At 40.9% G+C, this 22,510-nt stretch overlaps 2 protein-coding genes across 4 annotated transcripts; both read right to left on the bottom strand.

The window, feature by feature from the left end:
* Positions 1 to 83: 83 nt before the first annotated feature.
* Positions 84 to 8,839, bottom strand: LOC115672227 (ribonuclease II, chloroplastic/mitochondrial). Of its 3 annotated transcripts, none has more exons than XM_030594002.2 (14): positions 8,395 to 8,838; positions 7,808 to 7,967; positions 7,586 to 7,699; positions 7,433 to 7,510; positions 7,233 to 7,364; positions 6,427 to 6,648; positions 5,933 to 6,118; positions 5,623 to 5,685; positions 4,869 to 4,975; positions 4,640 to 4,789; positions 4,048 to 4,207; positions 3,087 to 3,482; positions 2,118 to 2,342; positions 84 to 855 (listed from the first exon to the last, which is right to left on the bottom strand). In XM_030594002.2, the coding sequence occupies exons 1-14, from the start codon at positions 8,673 to 8,675 to the stop codon at positions 736 to 738; spliced, it is 2,394 nt and encodes a 797-aa protein (XP_030449862.2). In that variant the 5' UTR covers positions 8,676 to 8,838; the 3' UTR covers positions 84 to 735. The 3 variants fall into 3 exon arrangements, with proteins under 3 accessions (XP_030449862.2, XP_056172558.1, XP_056172559.1); XM_056316583.1 differs by lacking the exon at positions 84 to 855 and adding an exon at positions 1,039 to 1,300 and having other exon boundaries at positions 8,395 to 8,839; XM_056316584.1 differs by lacking the exon at positions 84 to 855 and adding an exon at positions 1,039 to 1,300 and having other exon boundaries at positions 7,808 to 7,949; positions 8,395 to 8,839.
* A 5,847-nt stretch (positions 8,840 to 14,686) lies between these two features.
* LOC115665091 (RHOMBOID-like protein 1) lies at positions 14,687 to 19,397 on the bottom strand. The gene is made up of 6 exons (XM_030586977.2): positions 18,855 to 19,397; positions 17,900 to 18,063; positions 16,502 to 16,665; positions 16,151 to 16,410; positions 15,558 to 15,684; positions 14,687 to 15,024 (listed from the first exon to the last, which is right to left on the bottom strand). The coding sequence occupies exons 1-6, from the start codon at positions 19,256 to 19,258 to the stop codon at positions 14,902 to 14,904; spliced, it is 1,242 nt and encodes a 413-aa protein (XP_030442837.2). The 5' UTR covers positions 19,259 to 19,397; the 3' UTR covers positions 14,687 to 14,901.
* Positions 19,398 to 22,510: the final 3,113 nt, after the last annotated feature.

The raw sequence follows: 22,510 nt of genomic DNA, 5'->3' as shown, positions 1-22,510 counted from the left end.
GGGAAAGCAGGAGTTTGGGACAGAACTTCATTCCAGAAGACTAAAACTCAAGCAGACTCAATGGTACGATCATGTAATAGCCCTTGGAAGCACAAGGAAAATAGCTCTGCTTTGCTTTCTCGACTTGTCTTCCTTTTGGCTTACATCAATCGTTGTATATTACAGAATCGATACAACAAAAGAAATGGATTTTCCAAATCTTGCTAGCCAAAATTTGCGCTCGACTTTCCGCACGCCCTACCACCTCTTTCCAACGCAGAAGTTCGGGAGCAAATTTACTGCCAGATGCACTAGAATGAATGAATGAATGAAGAATGCCATCACCTGTTGGAAGTGAGAAGCGTCCGAGACAGTGTAAGGTGAATTTTCTTTTATTTTCCTAATGGAGCAAGATGAATTACCAACCGCAAAGACAATCTAACTCTCACGGTCAGCCCGCTTCTGCTGATTACTCCAAAGCGCCCATCGAGAAAGCACAGCAATGTGAAGAAACTCGTTGAAAAGATGTTTCGCCCACAAAAGCTCATTATATGTGTAAAGTGAGTCATCTGAGGTCTGCTGGCTTTGGGTTCCCAATTTTCTGTCAGTGGGTGATAGCAGCAACTCAGAAAAGAATCACTCTCTGAATTCATGTTGATAACAATGAGAACAGAAACTTGCTTTCTGATAATCAATCATGGACTCCCAACGTGACGAAAAGGTGTTGATAAGCCGTCGAATATATCTCTGTATGCCTCAAATGACCTCCCTGAGAGAAAGAAAATCGTCCCGTGGATGAGATTCTTCCACCCGAACTACTATTTCATCCCCAATGTCCCTCCCCACAGACACCCATGCCGAAGCTTGAAGTCCGACCTGAAACATAGTCCCAGATATTACTCAACAGAAGCATTCTTATTCTTACACGATAGGAATGTAATGACGGCCAGATAGCAAATCGAAATTACACCATTCCAAAAGGATTGCAGATACAACTCCGCGAAAATCAAAAGTACTTATAGGAGATTGCCATGGATCTTTTGTATCAGCTAACAATACTTTCTCAAAGGAAAATAACCTTATTTAGAAATATTAAGACCAATTCCATTTAGTTTTAGGTTGGGGTGCGGCAAATCTACCATGTGACGTCATAATGAGTTCCCCAACAAACTAGACAAGATGGTTTTGTCATATTAAAATAAGTATCCAGCCAAACGTAAATGATATAGACACAGTTGCTGTCCCATAGTCTGAGTGGTTCAGCTTCAGCCACTTCGCCACCTTCTATGAGAAAATCCTTGGATCCTCCCATGCCACACTGCTGTCGTAGACACGGTTTCGCTCAGAAATGAATAATAATGCACTACAAAGCAGTCACCTTCCCCCACCCCTTCCTTTTGTGATTATCTTTCTAAAATTTCCTTCCCTATATAGGGTTTGGCAATCAGACAGGCTCATCCACAAACTGACCCTTACCAGTCTAGATAGGTTGACATTCATATAGAAGGCAGATCTTCAAAAACACATGCTCAGTTCCTAAATCCTAACACTGAAGGGCAGGTTTAAGGTTAAAGATTCTAGTTAGCCATCTGAACCGACCCAGGACTTGGAGTCATAAGAATAAAGAAGTTAAAACTTACTCTGTTAAGAGGGTTAGACTGATTGATAATAAAATTTAAACTTGCATCTACTTGTAGAAGAATGCGACACTCTTCAAATCTGATTATTCGTACAGCGCATTAAACCGAAACTATAAAATGAAAAGGTCCTTACCCTATTTTCTTTTTCAAAAAAATGAAAAAAATATTTTCCTTGTTTGAGAAAGATAATCATCTCAATGGCTAGATGGAAACTGAAAAGAGATAAATCACCCATCATGCCATCCTCATAAATTTCTCAGCTCAACTGAATAAACCATACACTCCAGCATCTAGTAAATCAATGTCAAGGATCTACCACAATAATTCCAAGTGACAAACCGTTTTAATTAAGCAATTCAAAGGCAAATAACAAGCGCTCGGTAGATCTTATTAATGTTAAATATGCTCATTTGTCTCACACAGGCATAGATATATGTAACATAGAGGAGATGATGAACTACATAATCACAAGACGCAGAAGTTGCGAAGGATGCTCACCTCAACCAACAATAATGCTGCAATTCTGTCTTTAATAAATCTTAGAATCAGTGCATGATATCTCTTTTCCTTTGGTTGCCTTCTCAAAAATTCCAGTATCCAATAACGGAGACTCGTGTTGCAGATCTTCTTAGCAAGCCTAGCATTCATATTTACACTTGATGCAATCCCTTCAAGCTGTCCAGCTGAAAAAGGGAGAGATTCACCTCGAAGAAATGCCTTCAACTGCACAAGTGGACAAATCTAATTTCAGAAACCGGATAGCCCCTCAGCCAGGATAAATAATACAGGTTAAAATCCTCTACAATTCTTCTGTGGCTAAAACAATGACAATAAAATCACACTAGAGAGAAAAATCAAGAAAGTAGTGCTTTGAAGCAATCTCCTTAATCCTGGTGAAATTATGCTTCAGAGTCCATTTACAAGATAATTATTTCCTCTTTTTTGGATAAATAAAGAGAAATTCACTATTAGGCACCATGTGGGGCGATAATGCATTCACAAAAAAGAGCTTGAGGACTGTAAATTGCCATACTATGAAAAATATCTTTGCGAACAATGCATTGCATGGGAACACAGCTTGTTAAATCCATTCTTACTTATATCACAAAGGATAGCATGTTTTCTTAATATTCCACAACAAGCAATTACAGTGAAATAGACAACACTACCAACTGAATAAGTGCTACACTTCCCTTCCGATGACCCTTTCAACTCCCAGAAGCTTGACCATATAATTAATCATGAACTGAAATGCTTAGGTGCTTCTTGAGTCCTTTCTCCATTGTAATAATAAGCAGGAAAGATGGCTAAGGCAGAGTATAGTGCTTCTATATAAAATTTCTCCTTTTGTGGCCATTTTGTTTTCTTGACTTTTCATTCTTAATGGCAGGGTTCGGAATTCAGTGTTTCAAGTTTTGCCAACTTCTGTGAGGCTGATTAGAAATTAACGAAAATAAAAGAACTCACCTGATAATGAGCAAGAAGGTCCATATATCTACGGATAGGAGATGTAAATTGAACATAACCAGGAATTCCAAGAACGCCATGGCGTATGGGCTTCCTGAAGTCAAATTCTGCGGCACGCATAATCTTAACCAAAGCAGAACTCCTAACTGGTCCTTCTGGAAGGTGCGAGAATGCAGATACATCGATATTCGATTGTGGCTGCCCTCTGTAAGGCAAGGGAATGTTGTTTTGAGAACCATAGGAGGCTATAACTTCGCCGCAGAGTATCATCATTTCAGAGACAAGTCTCATTGCAGGGTCAGCTTGGTCTTCCACATAGAGTTTAATTTCCGGTTCTGGCTCCTCAGGATCAGGCACCTTTACGCGTGTTTCCAGAGTTGCTGTGTCTATTGCACCCTAAAAGTTTCAACAAATTAAATTTGGAAGAACGTGATAAATCAAGTCAAGTGAAGGAAAGGTTACTGCAGATTTACATATATATAGTCACTCTCAAGTCTAGATGTTCTAGAAGCACATACAAATCTATTCTTACATCTATCTTTCAAACCCGGGCCTGATCGATGAGAAATGGTATCAATTCAGGAAAGATAGATGAATGATACAAGCAAACTGTTCTTGAGCAATGTTTGGTTTTTTATACCACAAAACCAGGAAAGACTGTTTTGACACATTAACTCACTAGACACAAAGGGTTTCTTGTTTTTCTGGCTTGGTCATTTTCAAAACAGAACGTACTTGCTTTAAGAAATTCATTATTTGATTCATTGATCAATTTTATGCATTCTAATAGTGGAATAAAACCTCATATATATGACAACTAATTACACTAATTCAACCAAAAACCTAAGATTCAACCAAAACAGGTTGAAGCACTCTCAAGAATACATAAGATCCTCCAGAAATTTTACATTCATCATCCTTGAAATGAAGTAGTCAATACTATCAGATATATCAGGCCAACCTGTTGTCGACGCCATTGCAGTCGAAGAGTGGCTGCCTCTGATAGAATTTTCAATTCAATCTCCTCTTCTAAGCTCAGATGAATCAGCTCAGATGCACTCTCATAGGTCAGCATATACGTTGGTTTGATGATAGAATTATCAACTGCGAATTCTGCAATGCTATAGCACCACAATTTGAACTGTGTTATCATCTCTTGGAAATTCAAAATCCACAAGTTGACCACAAACAAGGAATGGAACACCCTATTACCATGAAGATGATAAATTTGAAGAAAGTAAACTAACATATATATTCATAGTTCAGATAGTGAGATAAGATTCCAGCTGTGTAAGCATTTGAATAATCCTCGTATATGGCAGTGATGGGAGGGGTCCCAGGAAAAATTAAGGGTCAAAACTCTGAGGGTTACCTCTTTTACCCACTTAAATGATTCCATATCATGATGTTCTTGCTTTTAACCGCACATAATCCAGAGGAACAAAGTACATACTCCTCTTTTCTTACAATAGTAAGACAATCGACCATAAAATTAACAAGCTCCAGGCCTGGAGTTATCACGGATAAATGGGCCAAAAAACCCTAGAGATTACCTTCCATCAGAGTGCAGGACAACAGAAACAGTAACGGCATTGCAGAGCTCTCCTTGTTTCAAACTCATTCCCGCCATAGCAAGTGTCTCAGGGAACATTGGATAGGTGGCCGTAGGCAAGAAAATAGAAGTTCCCCTCTTCATCGCTTCCCTAAATATCACAGACACACAGAGGATGAACCTCTAAATAGTATTTCTAGCCATATCAACTAATGAGTTACCAAAACTACCTATCAACTAAGCTTCCGGGTCGAACAAATCTGGCTGGGTCCGCAACATGTATCCAGACTTTGATTCGGCCATCCAGCAATCTTGTTGCACTCAAGGCATCATCAAGCTGCAAATCATTGCCAATTAGCCATTTGAGGTCACAGCATGTGAGAAAAACTCTCATTCTTTTTCTAAAACAGCACATCCATTCGAAATGCTTTAATTTGCTTGCCTTTTGTTTACATGTGATGAGAAGAAGGTAATGAGGATAAATATGCTAGTTACCCTTATTGTAGTTCAAAGCTCCCAATCAGCCACGAAAATTTTAATAGGGCTAACAATTCGTGTAAGCATGTCATAATGGCATTCATAATTAGTGTCGATTTTTGTTAGAATAAAACATCATAATGTTGATTCTACATGTCAAATAGTTAATTTATGATGGAAACGTGTTAATTCGTATGATTCGTGCCAAAATATAGGGCTGTGCGTATCATGTTGCGTCATATTTGAGTTCTCTTTCTGTAATTCATCTGTGTAAACGGTCCTGTCCAATATTACCAGCCCTAAATTAGAATATAAACTTTTGCTCTTATCTGGAAACATTTCACATATCAAACAGGTCATTAGTTCCTTCCAGCGTCCCTCCTACATATCATTTTCCAATCAAGTACATCCATCCTTCCTGCACTTACTCATATGCTCATATCTCACAGAAACAGATATTGGAGACTATAGTTCAAAGAAGCTAACAATAAATCAATTGATGCTTACCTCATCAGCCTCATCAACATCGATTGCATACACCTTCAGGTCAGTGAGATCTTTCCGGTCAGTCTAATCTCCAAAAAGAAAAAGAATGAAGGATTAAAAATCAAATTGAGGATTTAATAAAGAAAATAAACTTAATGGCCCATAACTTTGGTGGTTATTCGTGAATGCATCGTTGTTAGAACCTTACCCACAAATAGGTGGAAGCAATTGTTCTATCAACCATAGATGAAAGATTGCATACAAAGTTAGTTTAACCAATCTCAGACCTAAAAAGTGATTTCATTAACTTCGAAGCAAAAAATGTACATACCTCATCTAGGTCAACTAACTGTGACAGAAGAAGACTCTCAGCAGCTGATATTATCTCATCTGAATGCACGGTAGGGACATTCAGTTTTAACAGATCAAGATTGACATGTACGGGGAAATAGCCAATATCTATGAGAAGATTCACTGCAGATGAAGCTGTTTTTGTCAGTCCCATTGCCTTCAGGATCTGCCCGAACAATAAAGAAGAATAGTTACCATGCGACATTGCATTCATGCCAATAAAATGGAAGCGATCATAAGGCATAAATGGCTAAAATGAAAACTGATGCTCGTGAAATTGCATCACTAGTTTTGCTTCACCCAACCAAAAAACTATTAGTGTAATAAGTAATAATTGTTTTTCCCCTCATCATTCCAAGTGAAAAAACCCATAAAAAATTAAAGCCCAACACCACTAGTTCCCTCCACCCAAAAAAAAAAAAAACAGAGAGAGAGAGACACTGGTAAAGGGTTAACATGGATCTAGAAATGTACCACGCCCGCTAATTTCCTCTGCTCATCATTTTTGCATGCATCAATTGCGTAACATTCAAGAGACTCTATTTTCTTTCGAATTTTCTCTTCTGTAAGCCATGAAGATTTCCGAGGTTTAGCAGGGTAAGGCATCAACTTAGCAGATGTCAACAACTGAACAAACTCCTCAATTTCCTTCTCAGCAGCTTCTCGTGCAAGCTTCCTACGGATCTGTTCTTCCACCTAGCATATCATGTAGCCATAACCAGTGTTAAAAAAGGAAAACAAGAGAGAGAGTTCCGAAGATAAAAGGATGCAATATCTCATGTTTCAAATCCTTGAGAACACTTAAAGTCGAAGCTACTCAAAAAAGGAACCTTTTAAAGTTTTACTCTTGAATAATTCAAGGTGTCCGCATTCAAACTATACAAAATTAGAGTAGTCACTCAATAATTAAAAGTAGTATATTTAATCAAGATGGTGACTGGATACGGTTTCTCAAAAATGAAAAGTTTTGTGCAAGCGTTTTCAGAAAAATGTCATGCCCTCATTAATACTATAAATTGGGAGAGATTCAAAGTCATCTCACTGAAATTGCACTCTTCTGATAGAAGATATTCCAAGCTAAACTTCCTCCATCTTCACTGAATCAGCACTCTTTAGACATATAGTATGTTACCGACTACAAAGCTAACTATTCCATCAATTTGCCATCCAAATCTAACATGATATATTTTAAGAACAATAGTTTCTAAGAACAGAATATTCCTTCACATGTTATTCCATCCTATTGCAGACATTCTCAGTGTAGGATAAGCAACATGTACCTGTGCAGCAGGCCGAGGACCATAAATTCTACGCGAGCCTTTTGCTTCAATGACAGTGAAGTAAATTTCATCCTTTGAAAGCAAAAGATGTGCGCAATAGCTCTCCAAGGGTTCTGAACCGCCAAAGATCATCTGTAGAATAAGCCGAGGTTATTAAATGAAACGGCACAGCTAGCATCCCAAAATGCATCATATAGTACCTCCGCCAATTCTTCCGCTGTCACTGACTTATTTTTCTCCAGAAGCTCAACCCAAGCAAATTCAAGCAATGTTGGGTCCTGCATGAAGCCAAACAAAACTTACTTGCCAAGACAAAAACATGCCCGTGTTTGGAATATACAAGAGGAACTAACCAAGTTATCTTCAGCCCTCTGTAAAAAATCTGAAATTTCTTTCTGGTCAAAATTTTCAACACCGGGAACGATAAAAGTAATCTGCTGTGGCTTGATCGACGATGAGACACCATTCTGACATCAACCCGGGAATGAGTTAAGCAGCTACAACAATAGGTTCACGAAAGAAGATTTATTGCCAACAACTAGCAACCTATGCGCTTTAGTTGTATCAAGCAAAACCTGATCAGAAACCATCCAATTTTTCTTGCCATCGGGCCTCTGAGTGACTGCCAACAATACTTTCTCAGAATCTTTTTTGAACTCCAGCAGCAACCCTTTCTCCAGTGCTCGGTTCACAAGCTTATCTTGCAAAAGTTCTCCGCTGCCGGTGAGCGCCATTCTGTGATTAACAATATGATATTGAAAAATAATCAAAATTATCGAAGTAACACGCCGCCATCATCTATACCAAGCTCAAATGAGACGTAGGAATAGGAATTTCAACCATCGCGCACAAGAGCTGGAGAAATGATAGCCTATCAGGAGGACAGCTCAGATAAACTCGTCCGACGAGAAAATACTCTTAAGCAACAACTTATCGATACCAGGCTGACCAATGGCATCACCAAATGGATGTGTGTCGATAGAATGATCAATAATTAACCTAATCAGACTGAACTTGACACAGAGACCTCATCATTTTCGGCCCTCTCACGACTCGTCTATCACAGCTTCATCCACCCACTATCAAGGAGTGTCCTAATGAAGAACACCAGCTCGGAAACCACAATTGCGGAAGCAAGAAAACGAGGGAGCAGGACTTTTACTTGGAAGCAGAGCAGGCGAGCCTCCGCCGGCGCGACTCCCTAATCTCCTCGATGACGCCCTCGACGAGGCTGTGGACGCAATAGCTCCGCTCGCACCGGAGCGCCGCCGCCGCCGCCGCCGCCGACCACCGAGCCCTCGATCGCGCCGCCGCCGCCGGGTGGGGGGGCGCCCCGGGGGGGCGGCGGCGGGAGAAGCAGAGGCGGCGCAGGGCGCGGAGTGGGGGTGGGGAGCGGAGCACGGAGGAGGAGCAGCCGTTGGCGGCCCGAATCGTCGTCATCATGGTGGCTCCGATGTCGATCGACGGTTATCGGCGACGGACGGGAGAGGCGGGATTCATATCCGATACGAGCATCGAGCGAGGCGTGTTTTGTGCGCGCGGTTTGCTGCTTCTGTGGAGTGGAGTGATTGCTGCTTCTGCTTCGGTTCAAGCTTTTGTGTGGGAATTGCTCGCCGCCTCTAGTTTTTTCTTCTTTTCTTCCTTTTGCCTTTAGGAGAAAAAAAAAATTGAGATAAATATACTGAAAATCTTAAAATTTGTCAAAACCTGCCAAATCGGTGCAATCAAATCTTTCCGTTAATTCCGTCCAATTTGGCTAACGAGAAATTCTGGCGTGGCTTTTTTTTAATTATTTTCTCTATCCTATGTGGTGACGCTGACGTGGTTAAAGGTGATCATTTCGGTCAAAAAAACCTTTTAATACAAATTTTATTTAAATTAAAAAATAAGCAACAATTTAAAAAATACAAAAAACAAAAGGATGAAGGAAGAAGCAGGCGAGTTGGCAAACCTGGCGACCCCCAGTGGTGGCCCTTAAGGGTTGGCGAACCTGGCCCAGTTTGAGTGCGCTTGCGATCAGCGAGGTCGCCAAGCCTTGGCCAACCATTCCCCCACCATCACCGACCATCGAGCCACTGAGAGCGAGAGCGAGAGAGGGGTGGCGAGAGAGAGGCGACGGAAGTCATCGAAATTCACAGTAGAAGTGGAGCAGTTTGTCAATGGGGAATAAAGGATTTAGGATTTGAGTTTGTGTGATGGGTATGTAAAGAGTGATTTTCACACGTTGAGCATGCTGATGGATTATGTCCTAAACAGAATCAGAACAATTATACATATAATAAAAAAATTGACACACGAGTTTACTTAGATTCACCCCAGAATAGGGCTACGTTCTATAAAGGGATTCCACTATGATATTTAGGTTTTACAATCACAACCACTCGTCACAATGATTTCTCATATAAGTACAATATATAGGACTTAAAATTGGCCCGAAGCCCAAGTCTATCCGAATCCCTTTGATCCCACAACAAACGAGTCAGCAAACCCAATGTTGTTTCGGAAACCCCCGCCCGCTGTCCGAGCAGCGGAACCCCCGACATTCTGTGCGTAGGGGTCACATGTCGTCAGTTCATACTTCGATTTCCCCAAACTCACGTGGGCATGCCTAGTATGAGAAACAAGGGTCCCCGAAGTATTCGCTAACTCCAACATTCTCCCACTTGGTGGATACTTCACGCAAACGAGGCCATACCAACATCACTCCTCTTCAATCCAATCACAGCAGAGCACCATTCAAACTTCGCAACCGTGACGGCTTTAGTAAGGAAGTTTGAACTATTTTTTACCTTGTCGATCTTTTCAAGTTGAACTATTTTCTTCTCCACCTTCTCTCGGATAAAGTGATATTGTATGTCGATGTGCTTTGTACGTGAATGAAACGCTGGATTCTTAGCTAAATAAATAGCCCCTTGATTGTCGCATCTCACCTCCACGGTACCTTGCTCAAAACCAAGCTCCAAGCACAACCGCCGTAACCATATGGCCCCTTTTCCGGCATGAGTAAGAGCGATGTACTCAACCTCCGTAGAAGAGAGCGCTACCACGCATTGCTTCCGACTCATCCAACTCAGCGCAACTCTAAATAATGTGAAAACATACCCGCTAGTAGACCGTCTACTATCAATGTCTCCACCCCAATCTGCATCTACATGGCCCACGATATTGAGGATGTTTCCATTCCTTTGACCTTCAAAACATAAAGAAAAATTCCAAGTTCCACGAAGATACCTGAAAACCCTTTTTACTGCATTCCTATGTTCTCTACCCGGGTTGGACATATATCAGTTCAAGACTCCCACTGCTTGGGCTATATCCGGACGCGTGCACACCATAGCATATATCAAGCTACCCACTGCACTTGCGTACGGAACTCGGGCCATCTCTTCAGTCTCCTCATCCGTTTTAGGGCACTATTCGGCAGATAATTTGGTCCCTAAAGGTATGAGGGTACCAACAGGCTTGCAGTTCGTCATGTTGAATTTCTTCAACATTTCTTTGATGTATTTCTCTTGCCCTAGCCATAGCTTCCGTTTCCCACGGTCCCTGGTAATATGCATGCCCAAAATAAATTTGCAAGCCCTAAATCTTTTATATCGAACTTCCTAGCCAACAAATTTTTTTATGGATTTCACCATCTTCACGCTATTCCCGATTAACAACATATCATCCACGTATAGCGTGAGAATGACAAACTGATCGCCCACCCTCTTCACATAAACATAGTGGTAAGAATTTGAACGCACAAAATCAACCTGTAACATGTACGTGTCGAACTTCTGGTACCACATCTTCGGTGACTGTTTCAGCCCATAGAAAGACATTTTCAGCTTGCACACCAGATTCTCCTTTCATTTTGCTTCAAACCCTTCTAGTTGCCTCATATAAATCTTCCCCATGAAGGAAAGTCGTTTTCACATCCATCTATTCCACCTCAAGGTCATATGCAGCTGCTACAGACACAACAAATCGTATCGAGGTCAATTTCACCATGGGGGAAAAAATTTCGTCATAGTCAACTTCCTCGATCTGATAATACCCTTTGGCTATGAGCCTCGCCTTGTACTTTTCCATAGTACCATTCGGTTTCAATTTCCGCTTGAATACCCACTTACACCTAATTGCCTTTCTATCCTTAGGCAATTTACACAAGTTCCATGTCTCATTATGATCAAGGGACTGCATCTCATCTATCATTGCGAGCTCCCACTGATTCGCGTCATCCATGGATCTCGCCTCTTTTACAGTACTATGATCATCCCCGGTAATGCTCAAGGCATGAAACGTACTCAATGCATTAAGCGAGTATCGAAGTGGTACTCACCTCTCCTGCGTTGATCTCCTAAGAGCCGGCATGCTATCTGTGTCCGGGTCTTCATCCGAATCTGCAACCTCAATTTCATTAACCAAGTTCCCCTGTTCCGGATCAGAATGAGACTCCATTGATGTACCTGGTGGAGCCATCTCCACAGTTTCAGCTTTCAGGTTTTCTTCGAGCACTATTACTTTCTTGGGCTCATCATTTTCCTGTGTGCCTGCTTGGGATTGTTTTTCATGAAAGACGACATCCCTGCTGTATACGATGGTCTTTGATTCAGGATTCCACAGCTTATAGCCCTTGACCCCTTCCTTGTATCCAGCGAATGTGCACTTTTCGGATTTATTGTCAAGCTTACCCCTCTTCTTCTTGGGCACATGAACGTGTGCGTCACACCCGAACATGTGACAGAATCGGCTAATTCCCAAACACTGCCTCGTATGGTGTATGGTCCTTCACTGATGAGGTTGGTGATCGGTTCTTCAAATAAATGGTCGTGGCTACGGCTTCTACCCAAAATTCAGGTTTCAAACCTACCCAACTCAGCATGCATCTCGCCTTTTCTATGAGTGATCGGTTTAATCTTTCGGCCACCCCATTCTGTTGAGGTGTATATGGGGTCATTTTCTGCCTCGCGATACCATTATCCACATAGAACTGCTCGAACTTGTCCGAACAGAATTCACCTCCGTTATCCGTACGAAGTACTTTGATTTTCCTGCCCAATTGGTTTTCAACCAAAGCCTTGAATTCTCGAAATTTTTCAAATGCATCTAATCTACTTTTAATAAAATAAATCCAACTATATCTCAAAAAATCATCTATGAACGATACATAGTACATGGATCCTTCAATAGATGGAGTCGAAGTAGGCCCGAAAACATCACTGTGAATCAGCTCAAGAATCTCTGTTGCTCTTGTACCGGCGTGTTGGAAACTAACTACATTCTGTTTTCCATGAAGACAGTGTTCACAGAACCCGAAACCCATAGAGCAATCTAGCACTCCCTCTACCATTTGACTCAAAGCTAAGGTAGACAGTCCCTTTTCACCGATATGCCCTAGCCTCTGATGTCACAACATGGACGTATCATATCCATCTTCCTTTGGCTTTTCAGAGATGAACCCGTCACCAGCAATCACTGTTTTTCCGAGCAGCTTGTACAGTGTCCCATAACGGACTCCTCGTGCATTCACAATAGAACCCCGAGTCATCTTGCACGAATTTTTATCACAATTGAAAATAATCTCTTAATCAGCCATCGTACCAACCGATAACAAGTTTTTACTCATCGAGGGAAGAGTCTTCACTGTGCCATCAGACATCTTCAGCTTCACCCAGCCACGCCCGATATTCTGAACTGTAGTATAATCTCCGAGCGTGACATCTCCACCATTATATTGTTCATATTCACAAAACCAGTGTCTATGAGGCGTCATATGATATGAAGCACCGGTGTCGACAAACCAAATATCCTTGTCTGACTGCGCCATACATGCAGTAGCCACATACATATCTCCTGTCTCGACCTCCTTCTTCCCCAAGGATGATTCGCCTTCTTTCTTAGGAACGGGCTTGTTTTTACAGTCCCACTTCACATGGCCCCACTCTTCACATCTCCAACACTGTACCCTCATCTCCCTACTCTTCGATCGCCCACGAGATTTGGATCTGGACCCTTTCCGATTTAGTCCCTTCTCTGCTGGCCTACCCCTAGCCACCAGCGCCTCTTTATCGGAACTCTCTGACCCCTTTCTTCGTGTCTCCTCTGATAACAAGGCCGAACACACGGTCTCATATGACAGTTCCTTATCCCCACCACCGATTACTACAATCAGGTTATCCCATAAATCCGGCAGTGAACAGAGTAGTGTTATCGCCTTATCATTGTCCTGGAACTTAACACCGATTGATACGAGTTGGTTTATCAACATGTTAAAGTCATACGGGTGTGCAGAAAACGAGTCGCCTTCGTGCATCCGAAGATTATATAGCTTCTTCCTTAAGAACAACTTATTTACCAGCGACTTGCTTTGGTACAGCGGCTCTAGTTTTTGCCATAAATCCCTGGCTGTAGGTTCGTTCATCACGTTGGTTAGAATGGAGTCCGCGAGATAAAGCCGGATCAAACCCTTTGCTTTCCGATCGATCCGATCCTAGTCCTCAATCTTCTTTGGATCTGGCTGTTTGGGAGTTTCATCCGCTTCCTTACCCGCTTCCTTGCCTTTCACGACACTAGTCGTCGCAACAACTGGCCTTTCCCTTACGATTGCCGACCAAAGATCTCGATCACAAAGAAGATCCTCCATCTTCATCTTCCACAGATCGAACCGCTTCCCATCAAATTTTTCTATCTCAATCCATGACCCTCCTGACATCTCAGATAAACCCTAACTCCTCGAACTTGGCTCTGATACCAATTGATGGGTTATATCCTAAACAAAATCAGAACAATCACACAGATAATAGAAAAATTGACATACGAGTTTACCCAGATTCACCTTAGAATAGGATTACATCCTGCAAAAGGATTCCACTATGATATTTAAGTTTTACAATCACAGCCATTCGTTACAATGATCTCTCTTACGAGTACAATATATAGGACTTAAAATGGGTTCAAAGCCCAAACCTATCCGAATCCCTTTGATCCCACAACAAACGGGTCAGCAAACTCGATGTTGTTTCGGGAACCCTTGCCCGTTGTCCGGGCAGTGGGACCCCCGACATTCGATGCATAGAGGTCACATGTCGTCGGTTCATATTTCGATTTCTCTAAACTCACGTGAGCGTGCCTAGTATGAGAAACAAGGATCCTCGAAGTATTCGCCAACTCCAACACACGCCAATCGTTGATAATGTGAAAAATCAAGATGGGTTTCCAACCGTGAAAAGGACAAAACGAATGTCATGAAGTTTTCAAACTGCAAGTTACTGGTCGGATCCGCACTCTTCACACAAATTGCAAGCTTCCTCATGAATTCTAAAGAGTAATATGAGATCCTAAGATAGAAATTCGCAGGTATAAGTCTTACTAGGCTACTTGGTATGAGACTATAAGTCATCAGGGGAACATACGATATGATTGATACTTGGAAAATCATGCACTTCGAATAAGGAAAGCATCGACCGTCATTTGAAGAACAAAAATTGAACTCAATCAATAATCTATCACTCTTAGCAGTACATGTAATATGAAGATTCGAGTTAATGTTCAGATTTGTAATCTAAAAGCACAGTCTCTATGCCCCCCAGAAAATTTACATAAATTCAGTAACCCAAAGTCGACATGACTTTACAGCAATAAAAAAAGAAAGGTGATGCCTGCACGCACTGTGTTTTCTTGATAATCAACTGCAGAGCTGAGAACACAGCCCCTGAATCTGAGAACTACTTGCATCTGGCAACGTGTAAAAGCCGGATTTGCCGTTGGTCAAGCACGTCAAGTTCACCTGGCTTCCCAACTGTGTGGACTGCATTCAAAAGCAATTGCAACACGGGTCAAGGGGTTATGCATTTCTCGAAATAGATAGTAGGAGAGAAATGAGACTGGTCTCGCAAGACAAATACGGAGTCTTCATGTGCAAAAGACACGAGTTTAACGCTCGTGCCACAAACTATAGAGATCGGCAATTTCATTTTTTGCAATACAAATGAAATTAGAGTTCAAGCAACAGAAAATTCATATATTAAAGATCGGCACCGTGCATAGTTCTTATATTATCTGCGATAGATGTCATCGAATAACTAAGAGAGCTTACTTCATAAACCGAAATTTTGATTTGCTTGGCTTTACAATAATTATAATCATGAATTGCACATTAAGGTTATCTTTACAATTGGCTATAGTAAGAAAATTGTTATTTGCTACCCATGATCGCACATGAATCACATGGGCATTTTCTAGTCCATATAAAAGGTTGTCCAGTCTCAAATGAATGTTCCAGGATTTTGCAAGTGAACTGAATATACTGAAAAGTGTAAAAAGAATGGAGAGATTCCTTACATTGCAGTATCCCGGATTTGAATTGCAGCTCCATCTTGAAGTTGGGACACAAGACAAATAATGGCACCAAGAACAATGATCATTTGCGTTGAAACCCCAGAGCAGCAAAACCAGAGCAACGGTAAACCTATTAAGAAAGCGTAGATATCAAATTAGAACCCCTAAAAGTATTTTATAGTCCAAGTACTTGTGCATAATGAAAGCACCAACAACCTGAAAAAGCAAAGAAACACTACGATGGAAATGGAAGGAGGAAGCGACAAACAAAAATATTCAAGAGATGATGTTTTAGAAGCATAATTGGTGGGTAGAGTGACTGTCATTACTTTGCTAAGCTTTCATCATTAAGCTATGCAGATTTCCAACATTTACGTGCATAAACTCAGCACAAGATCGTATGTTATATTGGTTTACGCAATTACTTCCAATTAACCCAGAAAATCAGCTAACTATCAGCTAATGCCTGGAAATAGAAATTTGGCAGCTTTCTTGGTCTCAAGATCATTAAACGGTCATCAAAGTCGGCTTGTTTATAAATTCTGACAATCCTCTCTCTCCCTTGATTGTTAAGAACATGTGTACTGGGTACTTACCCAACTATGAAGATGATAAGAGAGGAAATCCACAGGACACACTGATACTTCTTGAATTTGGATATAACCGAAGTCGTCAAATATCCAGGGGGAGCATATCTTTGGCTAACCCATCCAAACTGGGGACGGATCAGAAAGACAAATCCCAGAAAAAAGCCGGAAAGAAATCCTCCGATATGGGCAAAGTTGTCCACATGAGGAAGTATCCCAACAGCCAAATTTAGCACAATGATAGACAAGAGGGTCACAAATGCTGCAACCTGGGAAAAATCAGTTAATGTTAAAAGAAAGAGAGAAGTTGCTGGATAGTAATACACGGGTCGTGAAAAAGTATGCATAATGGTGCTATACCTTGTTGGTGTAAATGCTCCAATTAATAATGAGTTCAGAGAGCATTCCACCTAGTAATCCAAATAGTGCACCAGAAGCACCAACGGAAATGTTTGACTGAAGGAAAAGAGCTGACAACAGACTTCCACCAATTCCTGAGATTATGTATAGCAAACCAATTCGCACTGCAAGAAAAGCTCTAAGTTAATGGAAGCCGCATAGATGAACGAAGCTTTTCTGACAGATCCACAGATCTTAGTAGCATGAATGAAGATATTCCATGGATACAGTGATATACAAAGTAATTGTCTCCATTGAACTACCTTTGAATCCGAACCAAGATGAAGTTGCATAATGAGGATGATGCAAATGCCATGTTTCTTCAGAATTTAATTTGCAAAATGAACATGAAAGACAAAGACTTTGCAGATTTAAGCATCACTGATGATGGCATTCGAGTTGCAGATACAAAAATATTGAACAAAATGTAAATGATAGAACTTAAACAGGTATAAGGAGGAGGAGTAGATCAGCAATGTTCTATTAAAATTAGCCCATGAAAGAATGTAGGCATCATGATATAGGAAGCTAACAAGAGGAGAGTGTACAAAAATAATACTTGCACATGATATAGGGAGCATACTAGGCTAAAACAAAACTAACATATCATGGTGCGCATGTTGATTAGGTAAGAAAGAAGAAAACCTCAGTTACATCCTAAAGCTGAAATTTCCATTTTTTGGGATACTGGCACATGAACAATGTATAAATCATGATACATCATAACAATGGTAGCACCAAGAGCAATGAATTTCACATGCAAACTAAAAGATTAAGGCACATGGACCATCGGAAAAGAAACAAGTTCTGCTATCCACTCCCCAGTGAGCATTTGGAAACATCTGAGCAGATCAAGACCAAAGTCTATCCATACCTTGCATTATCAAATTAGATACTTGTCTCCTCACAAATTTTTTCCTCCACATTGTTTTCAGAAGTCAGTAACAGTAGGTAAAGAAAAACAATCATTTAATGCTATCCAAAAAAACTTGCCTAAAAGCTATTGCTACATTGCAAATCATTAGATGTTATTAGTTCCTTCACTTTTGATGCCAAACCATATCTATGTAGATGGCATCTCCAATGAATTCAATGTCTCCAACCCCTCCACATGTTCTCTCTCCCATGCAAACCCCAGGTCAGAAGTTCTGAGTCAGAACTGAAGCAAACTCCAAGAAATTTAACAATTCTACATACACACTCAAATGGATGTTCACCATCATGAGATTTATGACAATAATGGGAAGCTTTGGACAATGTAAGAATTTTACATGAGATGGGAAGTTTCGTCAGAGAAGGCTGGTATCCAGAAGATATAAGTGCAATGAAGCAGAGGTGGGAAAAGCAGTTTATACATACCAAAACCAAATTCTTGCTCAAGCCGAATGCCAATAACTAAAAGACTCAACATATTTGCCAATAAATGGAAAACTCCTCCATGTAACCAAATGCAGGTGACAAGGAGCCACACCTGGTGCCGGTCAACCACTTTACTTGCCACTAGACCACCCATCTTCTGAAGCCTAAAAAGACGTAGCATAGACTTAAATTTGATAATTACCAATCAGCAAGGAAATTACCTAATACAGGCATGAAACAGCAGTCAAGTTGAAAAAAAGAGTCTGCACATGATTGCATATTGGCTACGAAGTGTAGAGGTAGAAATATCTATAATCTAAAATGACGAGGCAATTACATAAAATACTCGTAAAACGGCAGTCAAGTCGAATAAGGTCTAGCATCTTTGACGATTGCTTATTCACCAGAAGTGTAGAGATAGAAATAGCTGTCATCTAATCTCACAGTCACTTTTGGAGCTAAGATAGTAGCCCATCCTTCTTTTAGCTTCACCATGAAAAATCAGCTAACTAATACTCATGATAATGTGGACACAATCATTAATGCTAAAAAACATCTCTAACTTGCCTTGGTATAATTTCCCATATTTAGTATGTAGGCTACGCAGCGGGACTACTCCTCCCCAAGAGCTCAAAACACTTCTTTCTTTGAGAGATCATTACACTATATGGCTTACACAGGCTTCTTTAGTCCATAAACAATAACCTAATCCTTGGAAACAGAATCCCAAAAATCCGCAGACCGAAACAACACGAACATTGTCCGGAAACCGAAAGCGGCTGTCTTGCTTGCTTCGTTCCATGATGGTTCAGAACACTCAACACACCAAATTTTGAACACGACAAGCCTAAACTCGCACCACCCATGGAAAAAAAAAATCAAACTTTAACCAATCAAAGAGGCCAAAGAAGGGGAAGCTCGAATCGCAGGAGCAAGAAAGATCAATTCGACTCACGTAGCAGAGGAAGGGCCAAGAAGGGGGTTCTCCTTGAAGGGCTGGAAGGAGAACCGGCCCAAGAACCTAGCGATGCAGGACACCGAGTTCTTGGGGCAGTCGTTCACGTACATGGTGATGACCAGCATCACCGTGTTGGCCACCACGAAGGTCGGCACCAGCCACGGGACCCAGCTCCAGAAATGCTTCACCTCCCGGAACACGACCGGGCTCGGTGCCGCCGGAGCCGCCGCCGCCCCCGCCGGGCCCGGGGGCGGCGCGGGCATGTCCACCACCGGGTGCACCGCGTTCGCGCCCCGCCGGGAGTTGACACGGACGTGGATCTCGGACGCGGAAGAGGAGGAGGAGGAGGAGGAGGAGTAGGGGGGAGGCCGGGGGCCGGGCTCTCCGCGTGCCGCAGCCATTGGAGACGCCGCCGGTGACCGGAGCTCCGGCGGGTGTGAAAGAGGAGAAAGGGAAAGGGAAGGAAGGTGAGAAGGTAGGGGAGGAGTTGGTTGGTCAGCCGTTCATCAGAGGTTGGCTGCGGAGGTTGGACGTTCTCTCTTCTTTCTCCTTTTAAATATTATTAAAACAAATAATCTGGCGAAAAAAATTATTAAATATTTATCTCTAGGACACCTATTGAGAGTCAAAGTATGGTTTGAAAATATAAGGAATAAGTTCATTGAAAGTCCTAAAACTTATTACGAAAATACAATTGAGTCCTAAAATTTTCATAATATGTAATTAAGTCCTAAAACTTGTTAGAAAAGTGTACTTGAGTCCTAAAACTTTCAAAAAGTGAAAACATATCCTAAAACCTATCACGAAAGTGCAAACAAGTCATAAAACTTATCAAATTGGTTCAATCAAATCCTTCAATTAATTGTAATTTTTGAAAGTTTTAGGACTTAATTTACACCTTCGTGATAAGTTTTAGGACTTGATTGCACTTGTTGAAAGTTTTAGGACTTGATTGCACTTTCGTGATAAGTTTTAGGACTTGGTCGCATTTTTTTGAAAGTTTCAGGACTCAATTGCACTTTCCTGACAAGTTTTAGGACTTATAGTACACTTATCCCAAATATAAAATATTCGCATTTTAGGTAAGACGATTTATTTAAAATTTTCATTTATTGCTCGACTTTTAAGCTGCGTTGTTATATAGGTTATTGCAATCTTTCAGTGTCTCGAAGAGTGCTTTTAGAATACTCCCTAACAAAATTAAATTAGATGACGAGTATTTTTGTTTTCGTGGTGTAATAATAAATAATGCTAGATACACTAAAATTAGTTCGAAAATCAAAATACCTTTCTATTGAAGATATTGTTAACCGATGTCGTAAGGGAAATTGTCGCATACTTGATAAGGAACGGTATCGATTAGATTACAGATAAATACAAAAGAAAGGATACATCAAAACACTCCAGGCTTCATCCACATAGCTCTCGCGATGCCACAAGGGCACCGTTTAACAAAGCTCTTTTATCAAATATACTACACGACATCTCTTTACAGATTTGAAAAACAAAGAGTCTATTTTATTAATATTGATAAGCTCATTCGCCAGCGGCTTTTAAACAATTATCTCCGTGACATCGCACCAAGTAGCGTCGGTAACACAAACAACACTGGAGAGCATATTTACAAAAACAAAGCACAAAAAGTATATAGCTATGCCAAATAAATATTACAATTTCCGGTTCGGATTGGGCATTGAATATGATATATTAGTTTATAGGGAGAACGACACAAATGATCTATGAACTTTGGTCCAATATATAATGTGGTCCCTTAAATTTTAATTTATTCAATTAGTCCACAAAATTTAACCCATTGTTTAATATGGTTTATGAACTATTGTTAAAAGTTCAGGAACTATATTAAACATTGGGTTAAAGTTCATGGATCACATTAACATTAAATAAATTAAAATTTTAGGGTTCACATTAAAACATTGAGCTAAATTTTAAAAATTATTTGTGTTATTTTCCCTAGTTTATAATATATATATATATATATATATATATATATATATATATATATACAATTTAACGCGTCATCAATATTATTAGTTGCAGTCACATGCAAAATCCGTGGGAATATTTGGGCCCCACAAAATAAAAAACCGACGAGATCCGGCGGTGGATCCCACGCGGGTCCGGGGCTCCGAGTTCCCGACAGACGAGCGGGCCGCTCGCTTCCTCCCTCCATGATTGAATCGGAGTACGTTCCCGCGTTTTTTTTGTCTGCCCTCACGCACGTGGCACCGATTCCCCAACAACCCGGCCACGTGGCGTTTCCTGATTCGTCCTGTCTCCAGACGAGATTTGACCTTTGCTCAATCGGTAGGTAGGTAGGTATTTGCCGCTACCGCTAGGATTAGAAAGTTCTTTTCTTTTTTTTCTTCCATTTGGAAAATGGACCGCATTAATAGACCAACTTACCAACGGCGGAAGCCTCGGTTCATCTGCGACTTGAAGTTCGGTCGTGTTATGGTATAAGGTAAATCCTCAGCTCCGCTTTCGGGACGGCGGTGATGGGCTCGCTCAAAATGAGTCGTAACTGTGATTTGAGTCGAACATCGTGTCGCGCGGGTGTGGAGCTCCTGAAGGGTTGCTGGCGCTAGTCGCCTATTCCCGCTCCTTTACTCGAGGAAAAAAGGGAGAATGTGTCCAGAGTAACGGACATGTCGCCGTGCTCCTCAAATAAATTTTTTTTTTTTTATGATAGATTTGTTCTTTTTCCTTCTTTTTTTTCTTTTGTGGGGGTCAATGCCTGCCCTACTTCTTTGGGGATGACGGAGAGCAAATTCATGATTGAGATTAAAGAATTATGTGGTCCGGACACAAAAGACGCCAGGGCTTCAACTGCACCACAAGATCATAAGATAGATACAAAGATAATATTGCAATGTCTGGACCACTTAGTGTGCTAGCCATAGTGGTAAATTGATTATATAAAGGCGTGAAAACATATGGTGATTGTCTTGACCCTCTTATTGGGAAGTGTTCATTGTCTCTAACCTCGGCAGATCATGGATGTAAGAGAGAGATACCAAACAGAAATAGCACTCATGGACACAATATACAACAGGGGTAATATTCCACTAGAATCACAATCCTATCCAAATAGTAATACAAGAAAGCTGAAATCAATTTCATAGTACATTGCGATTCTTTTCTTTCCATAATTCAAGTATAGGAGCGCAAAGATCCGGCTACTTAAAGAGATATGGAATACCTTACAAGCCCCAAGAAAGAGTTGAATCTACGTCTTTTGGCCCGGACAGGCGGCCCAATCTAGAGCAGTTTGCATTAGGGGTGAGTATGGTTCCAAAGTAGAATCTGGAATTTGAGAACCTGACTAGTGGGAACCTATAGGTTCCAGATTCCAAGGTATACATGGTAGGTTTCGGGTTCCAAAATTTTAGGAACCTATTTCGATAGATAGGTTCCAGGCTCTAGATATGTGAAACTTGGAACCTGAAACCTAAACAAGTTTTTTGTGTTTTTTCTTGATCTATGTCTTCGTGTGATCATGCGGTATTTTATGGCGTTAGATGATGAGTGTATAATTTGGAACCACTAGTATGAGCTTTTGTTTTATGACTTGTTAATATTTCATATTTTTCGTGTGTCTAAATATAAGTTATGGTTAGTGAATCATAGCAGAA

The sequence above is a fragment of the Syzygium oleosum genome, unplaced genomic scaffold, assembly GCF_021117445.2.
Source record: "Syzygium oleosum isolate NSW1041296 unplaced genomic scaffold, Sole_v2.1 Sole_v2.12, whole genome shotgun sequence".
In the NCBI taxonomy this organism is placed as follows: domain Eukaryota; kingdom Viridiplantae; phylum Streptophyta; class Magnoliopsida; order Myrtales; family Myrtaceae; genus Syzygium; species Syzygium oleosum.
Note: the sequence above shows the minus strand (reverse complement) of the source record. Positions and strands in the feature narration are given on the sequence as shown.

Coding starts and splice junctions, on each gene's coding strand:
- LOC115672227 (XM_056316583.1), bottom strand. CDS start 8,675: ATGATGACGACGATTCGGGCCGCCAACGGCTGCTCCTCCTCCGTGCTC. Junction 7,700..7,807: donor ATTGGATGGTTTCTGATCAG/GTTTTGCTTGAT, acceptor GGTTGATGTCAG/AATGGTGTCTCATCGTCGAT. Junction 7,365..7,432: donor CAGCGGAAGAATTGGCGGAG/GTACTATATGAT, acceptor CTTATTCTACAG/ATGATCTTTGGCGGTTCAGA.
- LOC115665091 (XM_030586977.2), bottom strand. CDS start 19,258: ATGGCTGCGGCACGCGGAGAGCCCGGCCCCCGGCCTCCCCCCTACTCC. Junction 16,411..16,501: donor GGAGCATTTACACCAACAAG/GTATAGCACCAT, acceptor GATTTTTCCCAG/GTTGCAGCATTTGTGACCCT. Junction 15,685..16,150: donor CTTATCATCTTCATAGTTGG/GTAAGTACCCAG, acceptor CTTTCTTAATAG/GTTTACCGTTGCTCTGGTTT.